Genomic DNA, 22,827 nt, shown 5'->3' with positions numbered 1-22,827 from the left:
GGAGCTCTGGTTGTAGTGACGCTGTTCCCTTTGTAAGATGAATGTCAGAATTCTATTAAATACAGAAGTTGTGTTATTTGTTATTTTCCTGCTCTCGCACTTAGGGTTTTTGTAACCAGGCCAAGCTATTATACTCGCACAGTGGGGGTATTTTACAAGCAAGACTAAGGGCTACACCAAAACAAAACTCTGACCTTCCTGTAAAGTACACATCTGCTCTCTGTCGCAGTTTAATTTATTGTTCGATGCCACTTTACACTATTTATAAATCAAAACTTCATAATTTGTGATTTGCAGGTGGGACAAAGTTTTTATTTGGTCTAGCCCTATATATATATATATATATATATATGTGTGTGTATGAATAACCCAAAGCCCAATTATTATTCTTCTTAGTATTCACTTTCTTACTGGAGACTTAATCAAGAATGTGTGATGAAAGTTACAAAACGCTAGCAGTGATGTCACTTGCAAGATCATTTCCAAAGCTTCTTCCTTGACTGCTTATTTTGCTAACATTAAATGAACTTGTGCAAATTTCTCAGGAACATATTCCAGTGAAGAACTAAAAGGAGACTCCATTTAGACCTCTTTTCTATAGCTAAGTTGTCTACTGCCAGACTTGCACTTTTGAAACATTGAAATTTACTTTCAGGAAAATGCCGGAGTAAAGTTTGCCACTGGAGAAAAATACATATTGTCAGTTAAGGCAACATCACCCTGTTAGTTAATTTCTCTGTTCGGAAACTGTAGCCAGAGCACATTTCTCCATCACAGAGCAGCTAAACAAGAAGGAACAGCTAACCCCCTCCAGGGTGTGAAAATATGAATCGAGGAATGAAAATACATCTGTACTGTAAAAGCTCTGAGGGTTGCAAGGGTGTGTTTGCGTGTGTGTGTGTGTGTGTTTTAACCTCAGATGCACTTGACTGTGTTCCCTGTGTTTCCTCTGGCCTGCAGTCAAAATGCTAGGCCCCTGAGAAGCATTCTTCAGAGCGTAGTATCTCAGCTCTGCTGGCTGCCTCTCAAACATCGAATGGAAGCCCCCCACACACACAGACTCCTCCCCAAGCCCAGTTTAATCAATTCTCCTTAATTTGGTCCAATGAACTGTCTCATTATCATGCCTGCCAGGAGTCCTGGGCCAGTCCAGCTGATAATTCCAAGCCTTCCCCCAGATTACTTTTATGGGCTTCTGGTCAAAGGCGGCGACAATGGAGCAAACTGGAATGCCAGGGATTCCAAACTCACAGACAGTTACTGTACTCTGACCCGCTGAGCTTGGAAAACATCTGCCAGCTGACCACTCAGCTTGCAACTCATTCTCGCAGTCTCACTCCCCTCTCTTTTGTGACTTCTCCTCTCCCTATCTGCTTTCTGTCTTCCTCTCTCTCTTTCCTGAAATAAATGTTTTAAAGTTAAGTCAGTTTTGTAAACAGCATTGCAGATCTCATTGCAAGGGCTTTCATATTGATTTAATTATTATTATTTGCAGGTTCATTCAGGAATAATACTCAAACGATGTGTAATGACAGATCCATTCAGGCGCATTTCAATTTTCCTGTCAAGAAAATATAATTTAACTTCTAACACAACATCCATAATACATTGAATACATGAAGGGCTGCATAAGCTTGGCAGTGGTTCAGACAGTCTTGCTCCACTGTATCACAACCATGATATGCTGATTAAGGCCCCAGCACTTTCTGTGCCAGTGTGGTTAAGATGACTGTGCAAATGATACTCACTTTGAAAAATCATAGTGACACCTGGCATTTTCCTGTAGATTCTTAACCTCTTGACAAAATGCACTAAGATGTTTTACTGTTATTCATCATATTTTGTTTCTTGTTTTTCTATTTAGTATCAGTACAGGAGGGGCATGCCCTTAACTTCTGGGGGCGCCCATGGATCCGTTTCCAAAAAAAACGCAAAGGATGAAGAATAAATTGACTGGATTATGGTTTAGTGGCACAGGATTTAAACTGCATCCTAACGGGGGCGATTACAATGTTTTCCAATCAAAATGTTTAAGGTAAATTGGTTTGGCTGGGACACAGTATTTTATTGCACGTCACCACCAGAATGTCATTAATGAAGCATGCGCGAGAAATGTGGACTGCCCTAAAGCACAATCCTATTATGTCGCAGAGAAGTTCACCTCTCCGAAGTAAATGAGTCTTGGGATAAATGGGATCTTTTTTTTTTTTTTTGCATGTGAGGCGTTTAAATCCCCAGTCTGATGATTAAAGCAGTGTTTGAAGAGAATGCGAGTGTTTCTGTACACAGAAAGTAAGGGGAGCAGAACTGCATTCCTGTCAGCCAAAGACGAGTAGACTGTGTGCCTCACTGTACAATAACCACAGGCACTTCAGCATGTTCCTATGGCAACTAAATGCAAGGATAAGACAGAGGAAGCCTCAGTACGAGACCCCAGCACAGCCCCGGCTACATTTCCAAACCATTTAATTAATTTAAAGCCTCCAGGAAGATGTTAAAGGGCCCCTGTGTCCCACTGGTGCATCTCAATTATTTTGCTCCTTATGCACTGTAAGTAATATTTGTTCTGTGAATAAGGGTTTGGCACAAGGCATTAATTCCTGGATTTAAAACAGATTCAGTGTACATCTGTAAGGGGAAGTGGAGTGGGCTTGTGACATACCAGCTAAAGGGCATTTCTCCTTCTTAATGGACATCTCAACCTCAGGCAACATCAGCCAGCTTCCCCTGTGGACTATTAGGCAATCAGAGTGGAGATCTCTTCTTAGAAGTCACTTCTGCTGAAACAGTGAGTGAGCAACACACAAGAAACTCCAAGCATGAGGCCTAGAATCTTGCACTAGTGAGAGCGTGTGCAGAAAACATGCATATGAATAAGAGGAAAGAACGTATGATATGATTTAATGAGGGAATACAAAGATTCTCATCAACTTTGTTTCTGTTTTCACTTTAAGCATTTAATCACATGATCAGACTGATGATGGGATGTCACCAGTTCTGTTCAATCCAAAAGTTCTTAACAAAGTGGCCACAGATACCTTCCGCCTCACACTCACACAAAACAGCAGGAAAGCAAATCTGGTTTGGCTTCTTAGCAACTTGTAAACAACCCAACAGTATTTCTCACAAAACATGAGTGTGAAAGGTGAAAAACAAAGCAAAGGAAGAGACTTTAAGGTATCCTCCAACGCTACACCAGTGGAACCAGGAAATGACAGCAGGAAGTGAGGTCAGAGCCCCACTTGGGTGCTAAATATAAATGCACACTAACATAAGCACGGCAAAAACGCAATGGGTACTGCATGCAGGGTCATCGTACGGGCATTTGCTGAATAGCTGATCTGAATACTAATCTGAATAAGTTAACTTTCTGTTAATTAGTGACCACAGAGAACACTTATCTACATTTTTCTTTCTTTCTTTTTTATGTGTACCAGATTAAAAAATATACTTAAGTGTCACACTTAAATCAGGATAGCATCTTTTGCTGACAAACCAAGAAAAGGTGAGGGATCCAATTAAAGATAATATCTACCTTGAATTTGGTGGCTTATTTCATATCTTCCATTTAACTTCTGCTTACAGTAGTGCAGTCACTGCTGTCCTACTGCAGACTAAAATACATCTAATTTGCAGCAGATATACTACATCTGCCTTGATAAGTGTGAAAAATTGTAAGTATGGGCCTAGGCCTATAATATAAACTTTTTTAATTTTGTATTATTCTATACATACACACAGCAGGTTGAAAGTATTTACCCCCTTCATTTAAAGCTATGCTACTCAGTGGTTCATTAAGTTTAATAAAAATGGTTTATTATTTTTTTGTTTTTCATTTTCATTACAATATAACTATTTATTTATCAGTTCTATCTGAAAACAGAATAAAGTGTAGAGATTCCAGTTGACTAGACTGTGTAAAGACAGGGGGTCTGTCAACTATTAAGACACTTTTTTCTAAGGACATGATTTCAACATTCATACATATATGTATATGCACTCACACATATTTTGACTACATTGTGAAGCAAGTTAATATTCTCAGAGTCCGTCACTGGACTGCCATATGACTGCACACTGCACCGCCAGAAGCATTCTGCTCTTTCTTAAACAATTAACAAAGCTGTTTCTTTTTTTTTGTGTGTGTTGCCTCAACTCACAGAAGATGGCTGATGTAGAAGCAGAGCGTTTGTGGGCGCTCTCCCTTGAGACTGTTTAGCTGGCGGAGTGTAAAGACCAGATGAAGAGCACAGCGGGAGCAACTGGCTGAGACGCACAGCTGGGGCGCTGGTGTGAATAAATAAACTGAATGTGGCTCCTCAAGGAAATTACATGGTTTGGAGGGCAAATAACAACAACCTGAGAAACTGTTTCAAGGCTTTACAGTGAAACTCAAAATGTTTCAGTCATGGTTCAAAAAAGGCAGTGCCCCCTCCCCCTCTCCTGTACCTCTGTACCAACTGTCTCCAGGGCCTTCCACCTTGCAGCGATAGCCTCTGCTCCACTCTAGGGCCCCGTCTCTCGTAAGATGAGAGGCTGCTGGTTCTCTTGACAACTTTCTCTCACCTACAACGTCCCATGTGTTTCATCCCCTGCCTGCCCCACAGGTATCAAGATGGTGAGAACAAAACTCTTATGTGGTGGAAAACAGTGGAAGTGAATTGACTCATTGTCTCAATTTTGTATATTATTCTAGCATTCTTGACTTTGCAAGGACACAACAGATGGTGGCTAAAAAGCAGACTACTCTAGATAATTTATTTAGGAAATGATAACCAAGTTAAAGTTTTAGTATATTAGTACTGTACATATTATTATTTTATTAGTATTATATTTGTCACGTGCACGTTTTGTTAGTAATAATCAGTCTATTTCCTATACGTCTGATAATGAAAACAAATACATTAAAATATTTATTTCCTTTTTTTTCAGACAGTAACTGAAAAACCGACTGAAAAATATTGTTTTTCACTAACCTCGCAATAAAGTGACCCCCCTTATCGCGGTTTGGGGGGGGGTGTTTTACTGTAATAATGTACATGACATATCTGGGCTGCCCATCCGTCCCCCACTCTCCGCCCCCTCCCTCCCCTTGCTGCATCGCACATATCTCTCTCTCCATCGGCTCTCACTCTATCTTGCATCTCGAGCATGGGCTGATGGCTGCCAGTTGACTGGAAATTATACCTTCAGATGAAGATCAAATGTCAGATTAGGCCCTTATTCTTACCTAAGTCTCCTGCTCTTCGGAGTTGTGACTCAAACCACAGAGCAGACACCTCTGCTGAGACAGTGGCACACAGAGATGTGCACACAGAGGAGATTGAAGAAAAAAAAAAAAGAAAAAAAGGTACTAGAACAAGGCTCCACGCCATAACGTGCAAACTGCTTTTGCAAAAAGAAAAACCTCAGAAAGCACAGTTCTGATCATCACGCTAACGGCTGGCTGACCGAGATCTCTGCTGCACACCAAGATCACAGTGAACACTTTTTTCTAACTTTTCACTATGTGATACAATGTGCATGGGATTGCTGTGTGTTCTATCAACTTAGATATCTGGAACGACACAAGTTACCCCCCAAAAAACAAACAAACTTGAAAGCAGACTGCATGTGTTTGCAATACATTTTAAATCCTTGCTGCAGGTTTTTCCGCTACAATCTCAGATGTCTGTCAGAGAGGGCTAACAGCAGTCTGCAATCCCATGAGCTCCATAAAAAGGTGGGTTCAATTAGTTACTCTATGGGTGGCATCAAAACGTACTTTCCCTGGAATTCAAATTAGGAATTGCCTCTGACTCTATTTATACAATGTAGAGACACTGGGGGATGCTGGAGAATCAGTATCTTGCGTAAGACTTTCCTGTCACCCACACAGTCAATCAACTATTTAGCAACGGCATAAACTTTGGCCTAAACTGCTAGCTAACCACTGCATAAATAAACTATGCAGTTTTCTTGTCTGGCAGCCTTTTTCCACATAAACAATGTCCCATCCCCTTCTCTGATGCTGAATACCAGCCCAACAGATCATGCTCTGCAATAACATGATGCAAAAAACCCAAACTAAACAAAAATACCCCCCAAAAATGATAAAATACTAAAACACCCATACATCTCATTTTATGTTTTTACCACTGTAAATCCCACAGAATATTAGACAGAAACATAAAGGCTTCACTTGCATGATTACTAACCTCAAAGCACACCACCATGTCTCTGAAAAGAAAACAACTGAAAGGGATACACCATGGAAGGGGGGTGGAGTGGGATGGTGCATGTCTAAAATCATCTGGTCAAAATTGACAAAGTAGAAGCAATGCAGCTCACTCCATGCTGTGTGAAATTGCCCTCGTCTGATAAAATAAATGTTTTGACTTCTGTGTCCTGTGCTGTGGTTACTGTAGTGTCACTCTCTCGCACACACAAAACAAAAAGGAGAAGAAACATCATCGAGCAGAGAGATCTGTGAATGATGTCGATGGAATTCCCACACAGCTTGCCAATTAAAAAACACAGAAACATTTTTGTAATTATTTTGTAACGTCATTTTTTTTTTTTTTTCATAATTTTATATTCTTTCAAAGCCCACCGTGGTTTTGAAATCCCCTCTGCATTGCACATTTTGTACTTTTCAACAGGCTAGTCAGGGGCCAGCCTGAGAGGCACCACCTATAATCACTACAGAGCACTGGCTGCACAACTATGAGAGAATCACAATGCTCATGCATGTGGGGGTATAGAAAGCAGTGCCAAAGGCCTATTCAACTGGTCCTCAACATCTGATTACATTTCACATAAAAAAGGTCCTACTACCACGGTGAACCAGACCCAGAGACATCCAATGTTATGTCCTAAACTGCCCAATTCAAGTGGGGTGACTGAATGCCCTATTACCCCCTTATGTCAATGTTGGTGTGACTCAGGACTGCAAAAACAACTGGCTTATTTTCCAACCTCGCTGGAGGAAGTGCATCACAGCTCATTGTGGCTGACTGGCTGCTGTTTTTACAGGAAAATGTAAAAATAACCATGTTCTGCCGCTGCCAGGCTAACATAGGTGGTGTACTTTATTTTCTTTATTTTTTTTCTCTCACTTTGTGATTATCAGGAAGATCTTTGTCAGTTCAGTCTAAAGGCAAGAAATATATATATTTTTATGGGGGGGTTGATTCATTTAATTTTTCATATGGAAGCACAAGCAACTACAGCATGAAAAGGAAATAAGAAGGTCTCGCATGCCCACCACAGCATGCTCATAACTAGCTCACACTGCACAAATTGCACAAACAATCTCAGATTGCCTGTCAACTGTTTGGAAAACAGAAGATGTCAGGCCATAGAGTCCTGGCTTATACAGAAGACACCTATGACAGAAGAAAATGTCCTGAGTGGACATTAAACATGCTTTGGCAGTAGTTTGGTGATTCAAAATGCAGGGGGGGAACTTTTCTCAAGAAAACATTTAAACAGTCACAACAATGGAAATGTGACAGGAAGCACTGCAGTGTTTGCAGAGTGCCTGTCTGACCACAATGCAGCACTACGGGCAGCCACAATGTGATTTTCCCACAGAGTGTGCCCTATCAAGGGGCTCCAGGCCTACGCTATAAGCCATTCTTCCCTAGCTGAAACTCATTCTCCTTCTCCGTCTCCTAACACTGTTGCACTGTATTTTTCTGTTTGATCCACACCACACACTAAAACAGTTCTGTTTGACAATTCCACCACCAGGACTGCCAGACAGTCTCCATGATACAGAGGGATAATCTCCCTGGAGTTATTTGAATCCTTTAGTTCTAGGCCTCCCAGTGACTCCTTTTGAAACTGGAGGCACCAGCCCAAAATGGCACAACATTCAGAAAAGGTCTTGTGCAAGCCTCTGTGTCCTATCCACTTTCTCACTAGCTGTTCTCAGTGGAGGCCTAACTCAGAGAGAACCCACACCCCTTGTCCCAAAAAACACAATGTCTATGTAGCTTTCCATGACCCGAAACAAAGGCCAGCATTGGCCCCTCGTAAGAAATCCAGTGGCCCCTGTTCTCCTCCGATCCTCGCCACGTTCCAAACCGGAAGCGCAAAGGAACTGAAGGCAGGGAAGTGATTTCATCAGAATGGAATGGAGGATGTTTGCTACCCAGTACCCCTTGATTGAGGTTTTTGTGCTGCCTCCTGTTATTGTACAGTAAGTGAGGAACAATCCATGGACAGCTAGTCAGTGGAATTTCCTTCAGAAGCACACAAAAAAAATATCATAACAATAGCATAACAATGTATGAGGTGACATGAAAGGTCCCGTTTCATTGAGCAGAACTATTAACACTGAAAACTATGGAAGCTCTCAATGACTTTGGTTTCTTGCTTTCTGCCTTTTCTTTCTTTAACTTGACGAGAGTAGGGATATCATTTTCTGAGCTACTGCGGATAAGAGTACTAGTTTTGTTTTAGTTTTTTTTATGTACTGTAAAAAACAGGTGTAATAGGATTATTCTGAAGAGTGATTGTTTTGGGTTAGGGTCAAGCTGATGTCATAGAAGCTCAAGTTCAAGGTAGGGACACTGGAAAAATGCCCTAGAGTTTCTGGAGGATATTTTTTTCTTGTATAGCAGAACTTGACTACCCCACATCCCAGCACATTTCCCACACTCATTTCCTTCTAATGCAACTTTTCTAGAATCTGGCACACTCAATTAGTGTGGGAAATGCCAATCACAAAAGGAACTTAGGCAGGGAACCTATAACAGGAACCAAGTAAGAACCTAAAACATCAGAAAGAAGGAAATAACATGACAGGCCTTCAGTGTCACTGTTGTAACTTTGATTGAAGGGGAAGACAAATGATCTTGACATTGTTAGCACTCTTGAAACTGAAACAGACCATTCCAAATCTTTATACACCTCAACAGTGTTGCAGATTCTCTCTTTTTTTTTAAAGTCATGCTAAATAACGCTGAGTTAAATAAAGGGGAGGCTTGTTTTCCCTTTCAAATCCATTACTGAGTTTTCCTCAAAGCTAGATGAGTACACTTTGTGTACATGTGCTAATATTGACCCACAGGTCTTCTTGTCATTTTCTTTCCTATCTCTCTCTCTCTCTCTTATTCTCTCGATGTGTTCCTGTGGTCTTGTAGACAGGAACACCTAGTTCATACCCACAGCAAATTCCACAGTCAAGCCAAACCTAGACATCACAATAAGCCCATTTCAATGAGTGACAGACAAAAAGAAAGAGTGAAGAGCAAAGGGCAAATCTGCCCAGCCAAGCCAAGAACAAACAATAACAACCACAAGCAAACCCAAGTTAAAACAAATATTTCAAAATTGTATGTAAAAACATAATGCAGAAATGGTGAACTGATACACTGCCCTGGGATTTCACCACCATTACAGCTATAGACTGGATATGATCCTTGGATCACTTAGTTATTAATGGACACCAAACTATGGGTCAAATGGCCTCCTCTCATTTGTACATGTTGTTATGTTCTATGGGACCACAGACACAAAGTCAATGTCAACTGTGTCATTTTTCCTTATTTCATGGTAGAAGCTTGTAGGAGATAGCATGGAAACCCCCACTACAGCACCTCTCGTCTGTGGAGAGATGCAAAACACCAAAACAAAACAAAACAAAGGGAAATTGTGTTGACAGTAAATTCCCGAAACATGCATGTTTAAGTATTAGTTTCTTGCCTTCGTGGTTTTCTGTCTTGTGATTGTTGGTTCAGTTTAGGGTGTTTTATTTGTGTATTTACCTACTTAGTTATTGTTAATGTTATTTATTTATTTATGGGGGGTAACAAAATCAGCTCTTAAGTTGACTTCTAGGATTCTGACTGTGGGAGTTACATCTTAAATCGACTCAACATGTTTGTCCATTAAACTACTTGTCCCACTTCAAATTCTCAACTGAGAAATCCAGTGCATCAACTGGGAGAATTAAAACTACTCACGTTACAATACAGCCTTCAGAATTAATGTTAACACACTGGAAAACAGTGCCGCTGACTAACAAATGACTGCAGACTCTGGCCTCTGGCGTTCTGATTCCAGTAAATGTTTTGATTACGTAACTCCTTAATAATCTTCAACTTATCTGAACGCACATAGTGTGTCATGCAGAGAGGACTGCCAAACAAGCCTGAACAGCCAGTTGCCTGGTTCAGTGAGAGGTTTGTATTTATTTGTTGTTCAAAATTATGGGAAAAAGGTGTTTCTTGAATGCTTGTATGCAGCTACTGCTTTGACTTACTGCTTTTCCAGGATCCACTGAGAGATGCAGCTTCTGTAGCCTGAGCTGAAATCTTGAAGTCTGTATGCCAGTGCATGCGCATGTCATGACTTTTCCTGCAACGTCAATCCTTGTTGGGTCTGTACTACAACAATCACTTAATCAACCCAACAAATAAAGTCTTGAAGGAAACATATTTCAGTGTGACACAGAATTTGTTTTCAACAGACACTTCCTGACAATGAGCTTTCACTCACTTTGGAATAGCTATTTTTACTAGAATGGAAGTAGAGAATGATGAATTCATAACACTCAAAATCTTGCACCCAGCATGACAATGCATATAACTAGTAAGATTTTAATTTAAAGCAAAATGCTAGTAAAGAAAACCTGCTTAAACAGATTATATTGTACAGTGATGCACAAAAAAAATAAAAAATAAAATTAGCTTCCTGCAGACTGATTCATTTTTTTACTGAATTTTTTTCTGAAATTCAGTTCTCATTTGTACAATACAGATCATGTTTTAGTTGATACATAACATATATACACACACACATACATACATACATAGGCTACATACATATACTATACAGGCTATATACAAATTATTTTCAAATAGCACAACTGTCCTTATAATGTGAAAAATACTGAAAAATACTATTGTAAAATACAGAAAATACTCTATTATCACAGACAATATTTCCAGTACTGTAAAGTACAAAAGGACAAAGTGTGCTTTAATTGTAATGGGGTGCTAGTGGAAGCAGAGCATGTATGATGCCTTCTACTTAACTGTATTTTTGCACTTTGTTTTACACTTATGTTGTAAGTCGCCCTGGATAAGGGCATCTACCAAGAAATAAAAATAATAATAATAATAATAATAATAATAATAATAATAATAATAATAATAATAATAATGTACACACCAAAAAATGGGAACTAGGAAGATATTGCTAAGTCATGTATTCACTCAGGCGTCTGTTTGATCGACTGCAATCACAGACCGTGAGAGCTGCATCTCAGGTAGACTGTGCCGTGCACTATGCACACTTGTCTACTTTAAATGGAGAAATCATTATGTGGATGATGGTATAATGCTCACTGAACTGTAACTCATGAGAATGTGCATTAAAAGACTATCCCAGGGCCTAGCTTATCTTTGCTGATGTGTTAAAAATATTTGCATGCAACTTGACTTTCTTGCCACAAAACACCACATGATGAAGCTTACCTTAAGCGACCCCATGTCAATATGTGTTATCTTGTGGAATGTTACAATTGATGTGTACTTTTGCCTACTACTCATTCATCAGTACTATTCATCAGTACAGCTAATGCCTTCAGTGTATTACACATTTTTGTAGTTTCAGTGGCACCTCGGTCTTTCTTTCTTCATGCCTCTTATTGAGACTTGATTCTCAGTTGTTACAGTTGCTCTGCTGTACTGTATCTGCTCTGTGTGATGCGAACTATACTTCCACCACACGTTTCCTGACAATCAGATTGGAGGAGACTTCGCAGCAACTGTCAGACTAGCTAACTAGTACGGAAAATAACATATCAGGCAGACAAGAGAGTATATTAAGAATCAAAAGTAACTCCTATCGATTATATGACTATACGTGAAACAAAATTAAATTGGTGGAAAATGTATGAACAGAAAGCTGCTACCTTGGACCCATTTTAAGACAACACTGTCTGTTTACATTGCCACGCTGAAAGGAAACCATTAGGAAAGAAGAGAGCTAACAGTATAATATCTCTTTTCATCATCTCGAGCCTCTGAATCCCTTGGTCAGCAAGGAAGTCTGAATGTGAAATGTTTGTGATCTTAGAAAGGCCATGGCTGTTTTTTTACAGATTGTGCGATTAAGTCTTTCGGTGACCTAGACTAAGCCCCAGAGCAAATCCAAACATGGCTCCATTTCTCTAGACCAACACTAAAAATACAGGTTTAGCTTTGAGGCCAGAGCAGAGTCATTGAGTTTTTATGGATGGCAATAACCTAGATGTCACTGGCTCTATGACCACAGTGCTTGTGCTAACGGTACATAAAAAACGGTTTGCCCGCTTCTTGGTTTTCTTTGGATCCACCGGCTAAGTCATCTGAAGTTGCCCAACTATGTCATTTTCAGAACACAAGTGGTGTGCGTACTGGATCATGCAAGAATTCTTCCAAGACTTCAAGACTGTGCTGGCGGGGGTGTGCAAACAAAGCCTTATCATTGAATATTTGTATTAACCCAGAAAATGTAGGCTAACTGTTGTGCAGGAATGCAGAGGCACACAGTATAAGAAACAAACAGACACAGTTCTCCAGCATAACACATGAACACATGGCATGACTATGCACAGCTGAAGAAGGAGGTCGAAAGTTAAATGTGCACTTGGAACCTGGAAAGATAGTAATGTAATGCACAGTGCGTCATGGCTGGAATAGGTTGCAAGCACCCATCTTGAGTGACCGAGTGAGTATATTTTGAGTGTACACAAATGTACCCAGGTACACAATATAAATACCTCACCTGACCATGAGCTTTGAACAAAGGATGAGATTTTCTTTCACAAGGTTCCAGTTGCTCATAGTCATGCCAAAGAACTAGTTTTCAAAGGTGAATTTAAAAAAAGCTAACTTTTTTGGAAACTTTTTATTATGCAAACCATGAGAACAACACCACCCACCCACTCCTTGCAGTTGAAAGCATGTCCTTCTGAATGACTAACAGATTCCGGATTATTACGGTGAGGGATAATAAATTAAAGGCATTTTAAGTAGGGAGAGACAAAAAAGATGGTAATATGAGGAATCTACCAAAATCGGTGTTAAGGAAGAGGAATTAGCTATCTCCTCAGCCTGTGCAGCCATTGTGGGTGGCTATGGTGCTGCAGACAGGACACTTATTGCTCCTATATTTTGTAAGTCGCCCTGGACAAGGGTGTCTGCTAAGAAATAAATTATAATTATAATAATAGGTTTGCTGTCAGGCTGAACTGGAGGAGGGAGTAGAGGAATTTGGATGCCAATTAGGCCAGGACTCACAAGAAAGAAAAGAAAGTAAATTAAGAAAGTCACCTTTTCACTATTTTTCTCGTTTCTTTTAATGTATTCCAACAATCTGGAGGTGATTGACATAAACATGCATTCTCTGTCTTGGAATGTAATTTTTAAAGACAATGATGTCTTATGTCAGCAAATAACTGCATTTGGCTGTGTAGAGGGACTCTACAGTGCCCTGTTTTCTGCTTCTTATTGGTCTTCACTTTATTTGAGGGGGTTGGAGGTTTCATGTTAGTTTAGTGTTAACAATTGCCTTTTATTATTTTCAACTCTCTTCATAGAAGTCACTATGTATGTGTCTCTGATGGGGACTGCTCAACACACTACACTGCTATGAACTGATCATTAACTTTGCATTTTGCAATGCTTATACATTCTTACAGACCTTCATATCAACCGAGGTATTTTTACTTGGTGTCATTTCGACAGAAAATGACTGCGCTGATCTTTTTATGGTTTGGGGGCACAGGTCCTGTGATGATTTTTCAGAAAAAATAAATCTGCTGAAACAATGATTTACGAAGAAAAAGCAGGGGACTTTGCAGGCCACATCCAGAAGACCTTTCATTTAGTAACATGTGAAACAATATTAAAATGCATGTTAAATTCTCTAATCCTATACATGGAAATTCAGGAGCTTTGGCCAAACCCTAATAAGACTTTGATAGATGGAGAATAATAATGTATTTAAATTTGCTTGGGCTATGGGAACCATGGCCATGGGGACAAGATGGAGGGAAGTGAAGCAAGGAATGCTGGGAATGTAGAGTTTGAGCACCGGATTATACATGCTGTGGATGGGATCAGGGTCCAAATCCATAAACAAAATTTTGATTTATAACTCCCTGAAAAATGAAGCCAACATTCAAACTGCTTCTTGAAGTACATGTCAGTGTAAGATATCTTTAAATTTTCACAAAACGTTGATGGTACATTTGTCCTTTTGTGTGTGTATTTCTGAGCAGAGCTAAAGAATTAGGCTCCCAGTTCCAAGTGGGCACCTCTTTTCTGGGTGCTTGAGGAGACCCTTTTGCCAAAGCAAACAAGATACCAACGGCTTCTGTTACAATAACTCGTGACTCACAGCCCATGTCGGAGCATGTTCCATTGTCCCCTAGCCCTCACAATGGGAATATTGTTCTGAAATCATACACTGCCTTCTCTATTTGAAATGGCTCTACAATAGGGGGAACAGAACCCACTTGTTTGGAGATGGACTAAGAATAACCCTGTTTTGGGAGCCATGAATGGCATTTTAATTTCCCACAGGCCCCCTCGCCTTGTCCCCTGCCACCAGTGTGGGCGCAATGCCCATTAAGAGACTGAGTGTAACTGTGCCAGGAAACTGACTTTCTGGACCGCATTGCACATTTTCCACACTTCACTGCTTGCCAGCACACGGGACCATACAACACAAAGAAAAAATTGAGCAGCCACCAAAAGAGAAGTTGTAACTCTTAAATGTCTGTTGCTTAAGGGGATCAAAAACCTGAGAGATTTTATGCAGAGCTCTCCCAGCCTAGTCCCGGGGAGCAAAATATTGTTCTAGTGATGATTAAAACCAAGACCTCAGATACATAACTCAAAACCAATTAGCAGCTACAGTATTCAAGATTAACAGGAATGTGTTTGAAGGCCCCTACAAAACCTGATGACTGTGGGCCTCCAGGACCAGGATGGAAGACTTTGCTACAGATTGCAAGGTACAGTCTTAAAGTACCATAACATGCTGGCAAAACAAAGCAGAGCAGTTTATGGTAAAACATCGGCATCAAGGTTCTACATTAAGATGAAGGTCATTCATTAAAAGAAGACAATATTCTCTAAACAGGAACACAACTAGAAGCATATGAAATTCTGTACCATGGTTAATTGCTGGAAAACCCAGAATTAAAATCAGTAAATGTCTCCATGTCTGGCTGTACTGGATGAGGAGTGCATTTAGGGGAAGATGTATGGTTACTGATTTTTATTTAAGCATACTGTCTTCAGTAGTACAGACTGAAAAGCATGTGGAAACAGCACATTAACAAACAGAAATGGACAAAACCACAGGTACAATATTGTAAACATGCATTGCTGTAGTAAGTGAATGCACGCCACATACACATACAAATAAACCTGAACTGGCTAAGGCCTAGGCCTAATGCACAAGCATTTGGCCTGGCTTAGCGTACCACTCACTGCCCACGCAACAGTTAAAAAATGCAATTATATAACCCCAAGGCTTTTCTTCAGCTCAACACGAGAGCCCGCCCTCACAGTCACTAAGAAAGATGTGTCATGGTGCGTGACTGAAACCCAGAATTCTCCCCACGCTCTCCCTTGCACAGTCGCTTTCCCAAAGAGTGTCAGCCTCTCTTCATCAGAGTTTCTACAATTGTCCAATGTGACAAAAGCAGCCTAGGACTGCAAAGAATGTGGACACTTCTCAACGAAGAGCATAAGGCCATAGCACATGGCCCCTGCAAAATGCATACAGTGTAGAGGGTCATAAGCATTTCCATTCTCATCTGCTGAGGACCAATCTTCTTAGCATTGCTGAAGTATGTTTTTTTTATTTTCTCCTTAAGTATCAATACTTTCATTGACTGCTTTCACATTACTAAACTCAAAATCCCTTAAAACGAAAAATGCACAATTATGCAAATGTTGACAGTTGCTGCTGAGGATGTGTACCTGTATGGGACCAGGGTTTTCAGGGTAAGGATTTTTAATTTAATTTTATTGTTTGCTTCAGTGAATATGATGTGCCTCAATTGAAACCTTATACACTAGCATCAAAAAGCCTAAGAATGAAGACCTGTCTTCCTTTTATGCTGGGCCACAGATAGATACTCTAGAGAAAATGAAAACAAAAACAGACACACAAAAAAAACATGCCTATTCTACGTGCATGCCAACTGCTGCAAGATAAGAATCCACTCACTAAATCTCCAGTTTTTAATGAACAGTTCTTCAAAAGACTACAAAGCCAAGATGCAAATGATAAGAAAGTAGTCCCTCTGGTGAGAATCTTTTGCTTTGAGTCACCAGACCACTAACAGTCTTGCAGGTTTTATGGCTATCTTTAAATCATGATGTGCTTAAGACTCAGAAGAAAGACAAATGCTTAACTATGGTCTACATAAGCAAATTACTAGTTCAACTCATGGAACAAATGCCTGGCATTAACCTCCCCACCCCTTCTCCTGGCCAGGGAAACTGAGGAAGGTAGCATAAAGAATGAAACTTGGGGCACAGGGACAAATCTGCAGCGACTGGGCACACAATTTAATTACTTAAGAGACAGATGGTATTCTTTATTTGCATTTGTTTTGGGGGCAATCTGTGCTTTGAGTTACTATACTTCCATGCTCATATTATATGCTTGAAACAAAAACATTACATATATATATATATATATATATATATATATATATATATATATATATATATATATATACACTTACCTAAAGGATTATTAGGAACACCATACTAATACTGTGTTTGACCCCCTTTCGCCTTCAGAACTGCCTTAATTCTACGTGGCATTGATTCAACCAGGTGCTGAAAGCATTCTTTAGAAATGTTGGCCCATATTGATAGGATAGCATCTTGCAGTTGATGGAGATTTGTGGGATGCACATCCAGGGCACGAAGCTCCCGTTCCACCACATCCCAAAGATGCTCTATTGGGTTGAGATCTGGTGACTGTGGGGGCCAGTTTAGTACAGTGAACTCATTGTCATGTTCAAGAAACCAATTTGAAATGATTCGACCTTTGTGACATGGTGCATTATCCTGCTGGAAGTAGCCATCAGAGGATGGGTACATGGTGGTCATAAAGGGATGGACATGGTCAGAAACAATGTTCAGGTAGGCCGTGGCATTTAAACGATGCCCAATTGGCATTAAGGGGCCTAAAGTGTGCCAAGAAAACATCCCCCACACCATTACACAAGGCATGATGGATCCATGTTCTCATTCTGTTTACGCCAAATTCTGACTCTACCATCTGAATGTCTCAACAGAAATCGAGACTCATCAGACCAGGCAACATTTTTCCAGTCTTCAACTGTCCAATTTTGGTGAGCTTGTGCAAATTGTAGCCTCTTTTTCCTATTTGTAGTGGAGATGAGTGGTACCCGGTGGGGTCTTCTGCTGTTGCAGCCCATCCGCCTCAAGGTTGTACGTGTTGTGGCTTCACAAATGCTTTGCTGCATACCTCGGTTGTAACGAGTGGTTATTTCAGTCAAAGTTGCTCTTCTATCAGCTTGAATCAGTCGGCCCGTTCTCCTCTGACCTCTAGCATCAACAAGGCATTTTCGCCCACAGGACTGCCGCATACTGGATGTTTTTCCCTTTTCACACCATTCTTTGTAAACCCTAGAAATGGTTGTGCGTGAAAATCCCAGTAACTGAGCAGATTGTGAAATACTCAGACCGGCCCGTCTGGCACCAACAACCATGCCACGCTCAAAATGGCTTAAATCACCTTTCTTTCCCATTCAGACATTCAGTTTGGAGTTCAGGAGATTGTCTTGACCAGGACCACACCCCTAAATGCATTGAAGCAACTGCCATGTGATTGGTTGGTTAGATAATTGCATTAATGAGAAATTGAACAGGTGTTCCTAATAATCCTTTAGGTGAGTGTATATATATATATATATATATATATATATATATATATATGGAAAAACATACCAGGATATTCAATTCATAATGATCCAATCCCACACACCACTCAAATGATAAGAAAATAAATTGCGCCAATTTAATGCACAGATTACAGTCAAATTAACCCTGAGTTTCATGGCCATAACCAGGATGATCAAAGAACCAAAAAAAGGATAACGCATCTGCAGAACAGTAGTGAGCGTGGAGGTGGGAGAGGCGTGCTCTCCTGTGGGAGTTACCGCCTTCTGTCTATCAATGTGAAGTGTTACTAAAACTGAGATGACCTACATCACTACACAGCGCCCACAGACGACACGCATACATCAAAGCACTCCAGTTCGATAATGCAGTTTTCAATGGGATATGGCTACATCACTTTCCTTCACAGCTCGCCATTCAAACTCGGCAGCATTTAGGTGGCCGTTCAGGGAGATTAGAAACAGTGCGCAGACCTGCAGCTCCACTGCGCGCATCTATCGCTGCGGAAAGGCTGCGCTGGGGCCCGACTGAGACCAGCGCTGCGAGGTTTCACTGCTTCTCACAGAGGAGCCGAGCTCTTACACTGCGCTAGGTGAGAGGCATGCATTTAATCAGGTACTCTAGCTAGCTCACCTCGCAAGTTACACTCCGCAAAAACAAAAAACAAAAAAACACTGCAGTCAGCACAATGTGAATATGGTTGTCGTATCAAATGCAGTTTTTTTTTAGGTTTTTTTCTGGAACCAATGTATTGAATAAGAATAACGGTGGCTTTTTAAAGTTGTTGTTTTTCCCTGCCATGCGGAATGCGCTCCAGATGTTCCTGCTTGTCAGTCTATTTGTGAAGTACATAAACTGTAGGCTGTATCAAGACAACGCACACATGCAACACAGATCTGTATTTACACACAAGGGCTCTGTGAACTGATATAATACATGCCATGCGTGCAGCCGCTTCTGCTCGCTGGGGTGAACAGGCTCAATCGTGTCATGGCTAACAGAAGCAAACTCCGTTCACTTCATGCAAATTTCCTTAAAGAAACAAAGAGCCTCTCACCTCATTCAACCCTAGTCGAGGAAAGCAGTGCCTGGAGTTAACTTACATTTGCCAACGATTTGTTCCGCTTCAAATACCTACCGATAGAGGCCAGCCAAAGTACATTTTGTGTGTGTGTGTGTGTGAGAGAGAGAGAGAGAGAGAGAGACAGAGTATGCAAAAAAAAAAAGCAAGGGGAATAAAAGCCGAATTATACTTGCAACACACGTCACATCAGTTTTATGTATTAGTTATTTTAATATCTAATGTCCATTTTAATATGCTTTCTTAAAAAGTTTACCTCCAATATATTAGTAGCTTCAAATCGTATCAATACTGTTATTAACTGTCAAAAATATATAGGGTTAAACATAATTTAAATCCTGCTTATATACAGTATATGAAATGCACCATAACCGTAAATGTTACTTATAATAAGCGTAGTATTTTGCAGCATACACCAAATCACTTTTTGTTTCCATGATAATGACAATATATTTACCATCCTCAAACCAGGAACCAAAAGCAGGATGGGAAACACTATATGTGACTTTTTCAAGTGTCCGTACCAACGTGATCATTTGACAAACTATCCGATCAGTGTTTCAATAGCTACTGTATTGTCTGCGGAGACCTCACCTGCGCCCTGGTGTGTCATTGTCTCCTCTGTGTATCAGGAATTAACTGCAACTAGTAACAGTAAACGAGCTGGATCAGAGCTGCATTCACACGTAATCGCGATCGATTAACTATAACAAAATACAAAAACAATGAAAAACTAGCAAATTAACGGACACGGTGTCAACAAGGCTTGCTTCGTGGGGACTTGGTTTTCATTACTTTGCAGTTGTCATTGATTTAAAACTGACATTTGACGCATTCAGGCTGTAGACGAATTGTATGAGGATTCGTTAGTTAGCAGTAGAAGTTGCATGTAATAAAAACACGAATTCGTACATTGACAATCATCAGTCTTAACTGTCGAAAACCTCCTAAACTGAAAATCGTAACTAAAGTCCAAATTCCTATCAACATCTCCGGATTTATTTTAATTAAAAGGCACCAGTATGTTTTCAAAGAAGCAATACCTCCGTGTTTGTGTTTACTTTTGATGTCCAATAACCCGTGATGCTGGCCTGGCACACACAACCTCGCAAAACAAACGCACTTGTTCACCGGCGAGCAGTTACCACCGCGCCGCACAGCCGGGCCAGTGAGCGGCACAGATTTGACGTTGGCCTCGGGTACGGCGTGTACGTTGACTACTGCAACACCCCCTCACTCCAGCTTTCTAACTAACAACCACCATTCGCAAAAAGCCTGCCTGTTGCTTTATTCCTTAGGAAATCAAGTGTCCCTTCAGCACTTCTAAGGCTGGAGTGTCCAAAACCAAGACATCCAGTATTAAACATGACTGTAATAATACGATAACAATATTAAATATTCACAAAATATTTGGGTCTGAAATAAAATACACGAGGATTTTTGTATAACCAATTATATAATAATAATAATAATAATAATAATAATAATAATAATAATAATAATAATAATAATAATTGTATTGCGATTCTAAAGTCACGCATGGTGTGCCTACTGATTTCGGTCCCACAGCCGGCGGAGGAGTGAGTGAACCCTCGCCCTCTCGCCCGCTCTCCTGGGCCGGCTCCGAACTCACCTTCCAGCCGGCGGAGCTGTTGCTGTCGCCCTTGTCCTTGAAGTAGGGGACGCTCTTGACCATCCAGTCGTAGATCTGCGACAAGGTGAGGCGCTTCTCGGGAGAGCTCTCGATGGCTTTGGTGATCAGGTCGGCGTAAGACATATTTCCCCAGGCATTGCGTCGAGAGGAGCTGCTCTTCCGCTGGGCAGCAGCAGCCACCGAGGCGGCCGAGCCGGCCGGGGAGGACAGGGGCGGCACCTGCTGCTGGTGCGGGAGCTGGGGGCTCGGGTGCTGATGCTGCTGCTGTGACGGCTGGTGGACACAGGTCTCCCGGCACTGGAAATCATTGCACAGCACAAGCGGCTTCTGGTCGGGGTAGTCTTCACTCTCCTCCAGCAAACTGAGATTGTTAATGAAGTCGACATTGCCGCCGGGCTCCTGCTGCACGGAAGGGGCTGGTGACGAGGTGTTGGAGTTGGCAGGGTTAATAAACTCGGGTCGCGGCAGCGGCCAGGTGCAAGACCGGGGCCGTGACAGCGGCTCAAAATCCGGGTCGATCTCCACCACTTGTTGCTGCGGAGCTTCAGCCATAATACTAGTACTAGTACTACCCAACTTTCACATAGACCTACGCAAAGGCACAACCAGCAGGAAAAAAAAACTTCGTCACTTCATAAACTTCTACTTATAAAAGTCACGGAACGGGAGCCAAAGCGGATCATAGAGATGAACAATCGCCGGGAAATGTGTTTTTAAGGTCTGTTAGCGGCTCCTTTGGGTTTTGTTTACCTTGACAGGTTGTTTCGTCTGTTTTTTAAATCCAGGTTTAAGAAGATCGTATTCGTACCATGTCTGTCACCCCCAGTTGTTGCTTGTTGAGTGTTGATCTGCTAGACTGGCGCAGCGGACTTACTGGAACTGCCCAGGGAGTCAGCTGATGCCGCCCACCGCTGACTGACACCCACAGCAGCCAATGGGGGCTAAGCATCAACAAGTGAAACCCTTTTTTTTTTTGGCAGCCAAATATTTCCTCCTTTTTTCCAATAACTTTGTTTTGGTTTATGACTTGTAGCCGTAAAAAGAAAAAAAAAAACGGAAAATTGCGGGGTACGTTTCGCTGGTATACTTTGTTATTCTGCGTTGCCTCTCATTTCCAGCACTTCGCAAAAGCTTCAGAAAGTCACTGGTTAAAAGATTGTAAATTGCGAGGTGGGGGCTTTTTGACAGCTGTCATTTTATTTTTTTGTGTACTATGAATTAGCTATAACGACCTACTTGTTATTGATATATAGACCTACTTACTCTATAGGTACTACTCCTTCGTTATTATTTTTTTTAATCTAATATAGGCTAGCTCAATAACGCTTGTCATTTCACTTATTTAAACATTTGTGTATTTTCTATGGCTATTTAAAATCTATGTAGGCGTGATTTGGAAAGAGTGTCATCTGGATTTTAGATTATTTTAAACGAATTGCTTTCTCGTTGCCTGTTGTATTGCAATAGACATAACATGAAAGCAACCTGTTGATAAGTGCCAAACTGAACCATCCCAGTTTTGTTGCACAGGGAAAGCATTAGACAAACCGGCAAATGGGATACGTCTCTACAAGTTTAACAACTGGTTATTTAAACAGCACTGGATTTATATATTTTTATTCGCACGTCGGGTACAGTAGTTGTTTGGACCAGGACTGGAGACACTGAATAATAAATATGACATAATAGTTCTATTCTTAGCGCCGACATGTGTTACTAGTTGGGGCGGCCAAACATTCATTTTGTGTTCTGGCCAGCGTCTTCCGCTTGTTTTTGAGTTTGTTCTTTGCATAATATTCTGAGCAGACTAATAATAATAGTAATAAATAGCACACATCAAACGTCTAACAGGCTGGAACACTATCGCGAAGTTCCACGCTGTACCATTCTAGATGACACACAACGTTCTCACAACGTTGAAGCAACACAACCCATTCTGTTGCCACAACGTTGTAGCAACGTACTATTGTAAACTGGAAATTAAACTAATTAATGTCTCCGAAGGCAAATTAGGCAACACAACACCAAAACTGATAATAAAGCATTGTGTTATATTTTGCATGTATGTAATTGCTGTAGATTGCTGCTAACACAAACGCCCGAAAACAATTATATGCAATTGCAATAGTATGCACCCTACAAATGTTCTGTATTAT

General features: G+C 40.8%; 1 protein-coding gene across 1 annotated transcript in view; it reads right to left on the bottom strand.

Annotated features, from left to right (window-relative positions):
- Window positions 1-21,514, bottom strand: part of LOC136746974 (forkhead box protein O1-A) — a 59,070-nt gene extending 37,556 nt beyond the window's left edge. The window contains exon 1 of the mRNA XM_066699902.1: window positions 20,651-21,514. Within this exon, the coding sequence (XP_066555999.1) occupies window positions 20,651-21,223 (573 nt within the window). The 5' untranslated portion in view covers window positions 21,224-21,514. The remainder of the gene's footprint in view (window positions 1-20,650) is intronic.
- Window positions 21,515-22,827: the final 1,313 nt, after the last annotated feature.

This window comes from Amia ocellicauda, chromosome 3 (genome assembly GCF_036373705.1).
Source record: "Amia ocellicauda isolate fAmiCal2 chromosome 3, fAmiCal2.hap1, whole genome shotgun sequence".
NCBI lineage: Eukaryota > Metazoa > Chordata > Actinopteri > Amiiformes > Amiidae > Amia > Amia ocellicauda.
The sequence above is the reverse complement of the archived record's forward strand: the minus strand, read 5'-3'. Positions and strand labels throughout refer to the sequence as shown.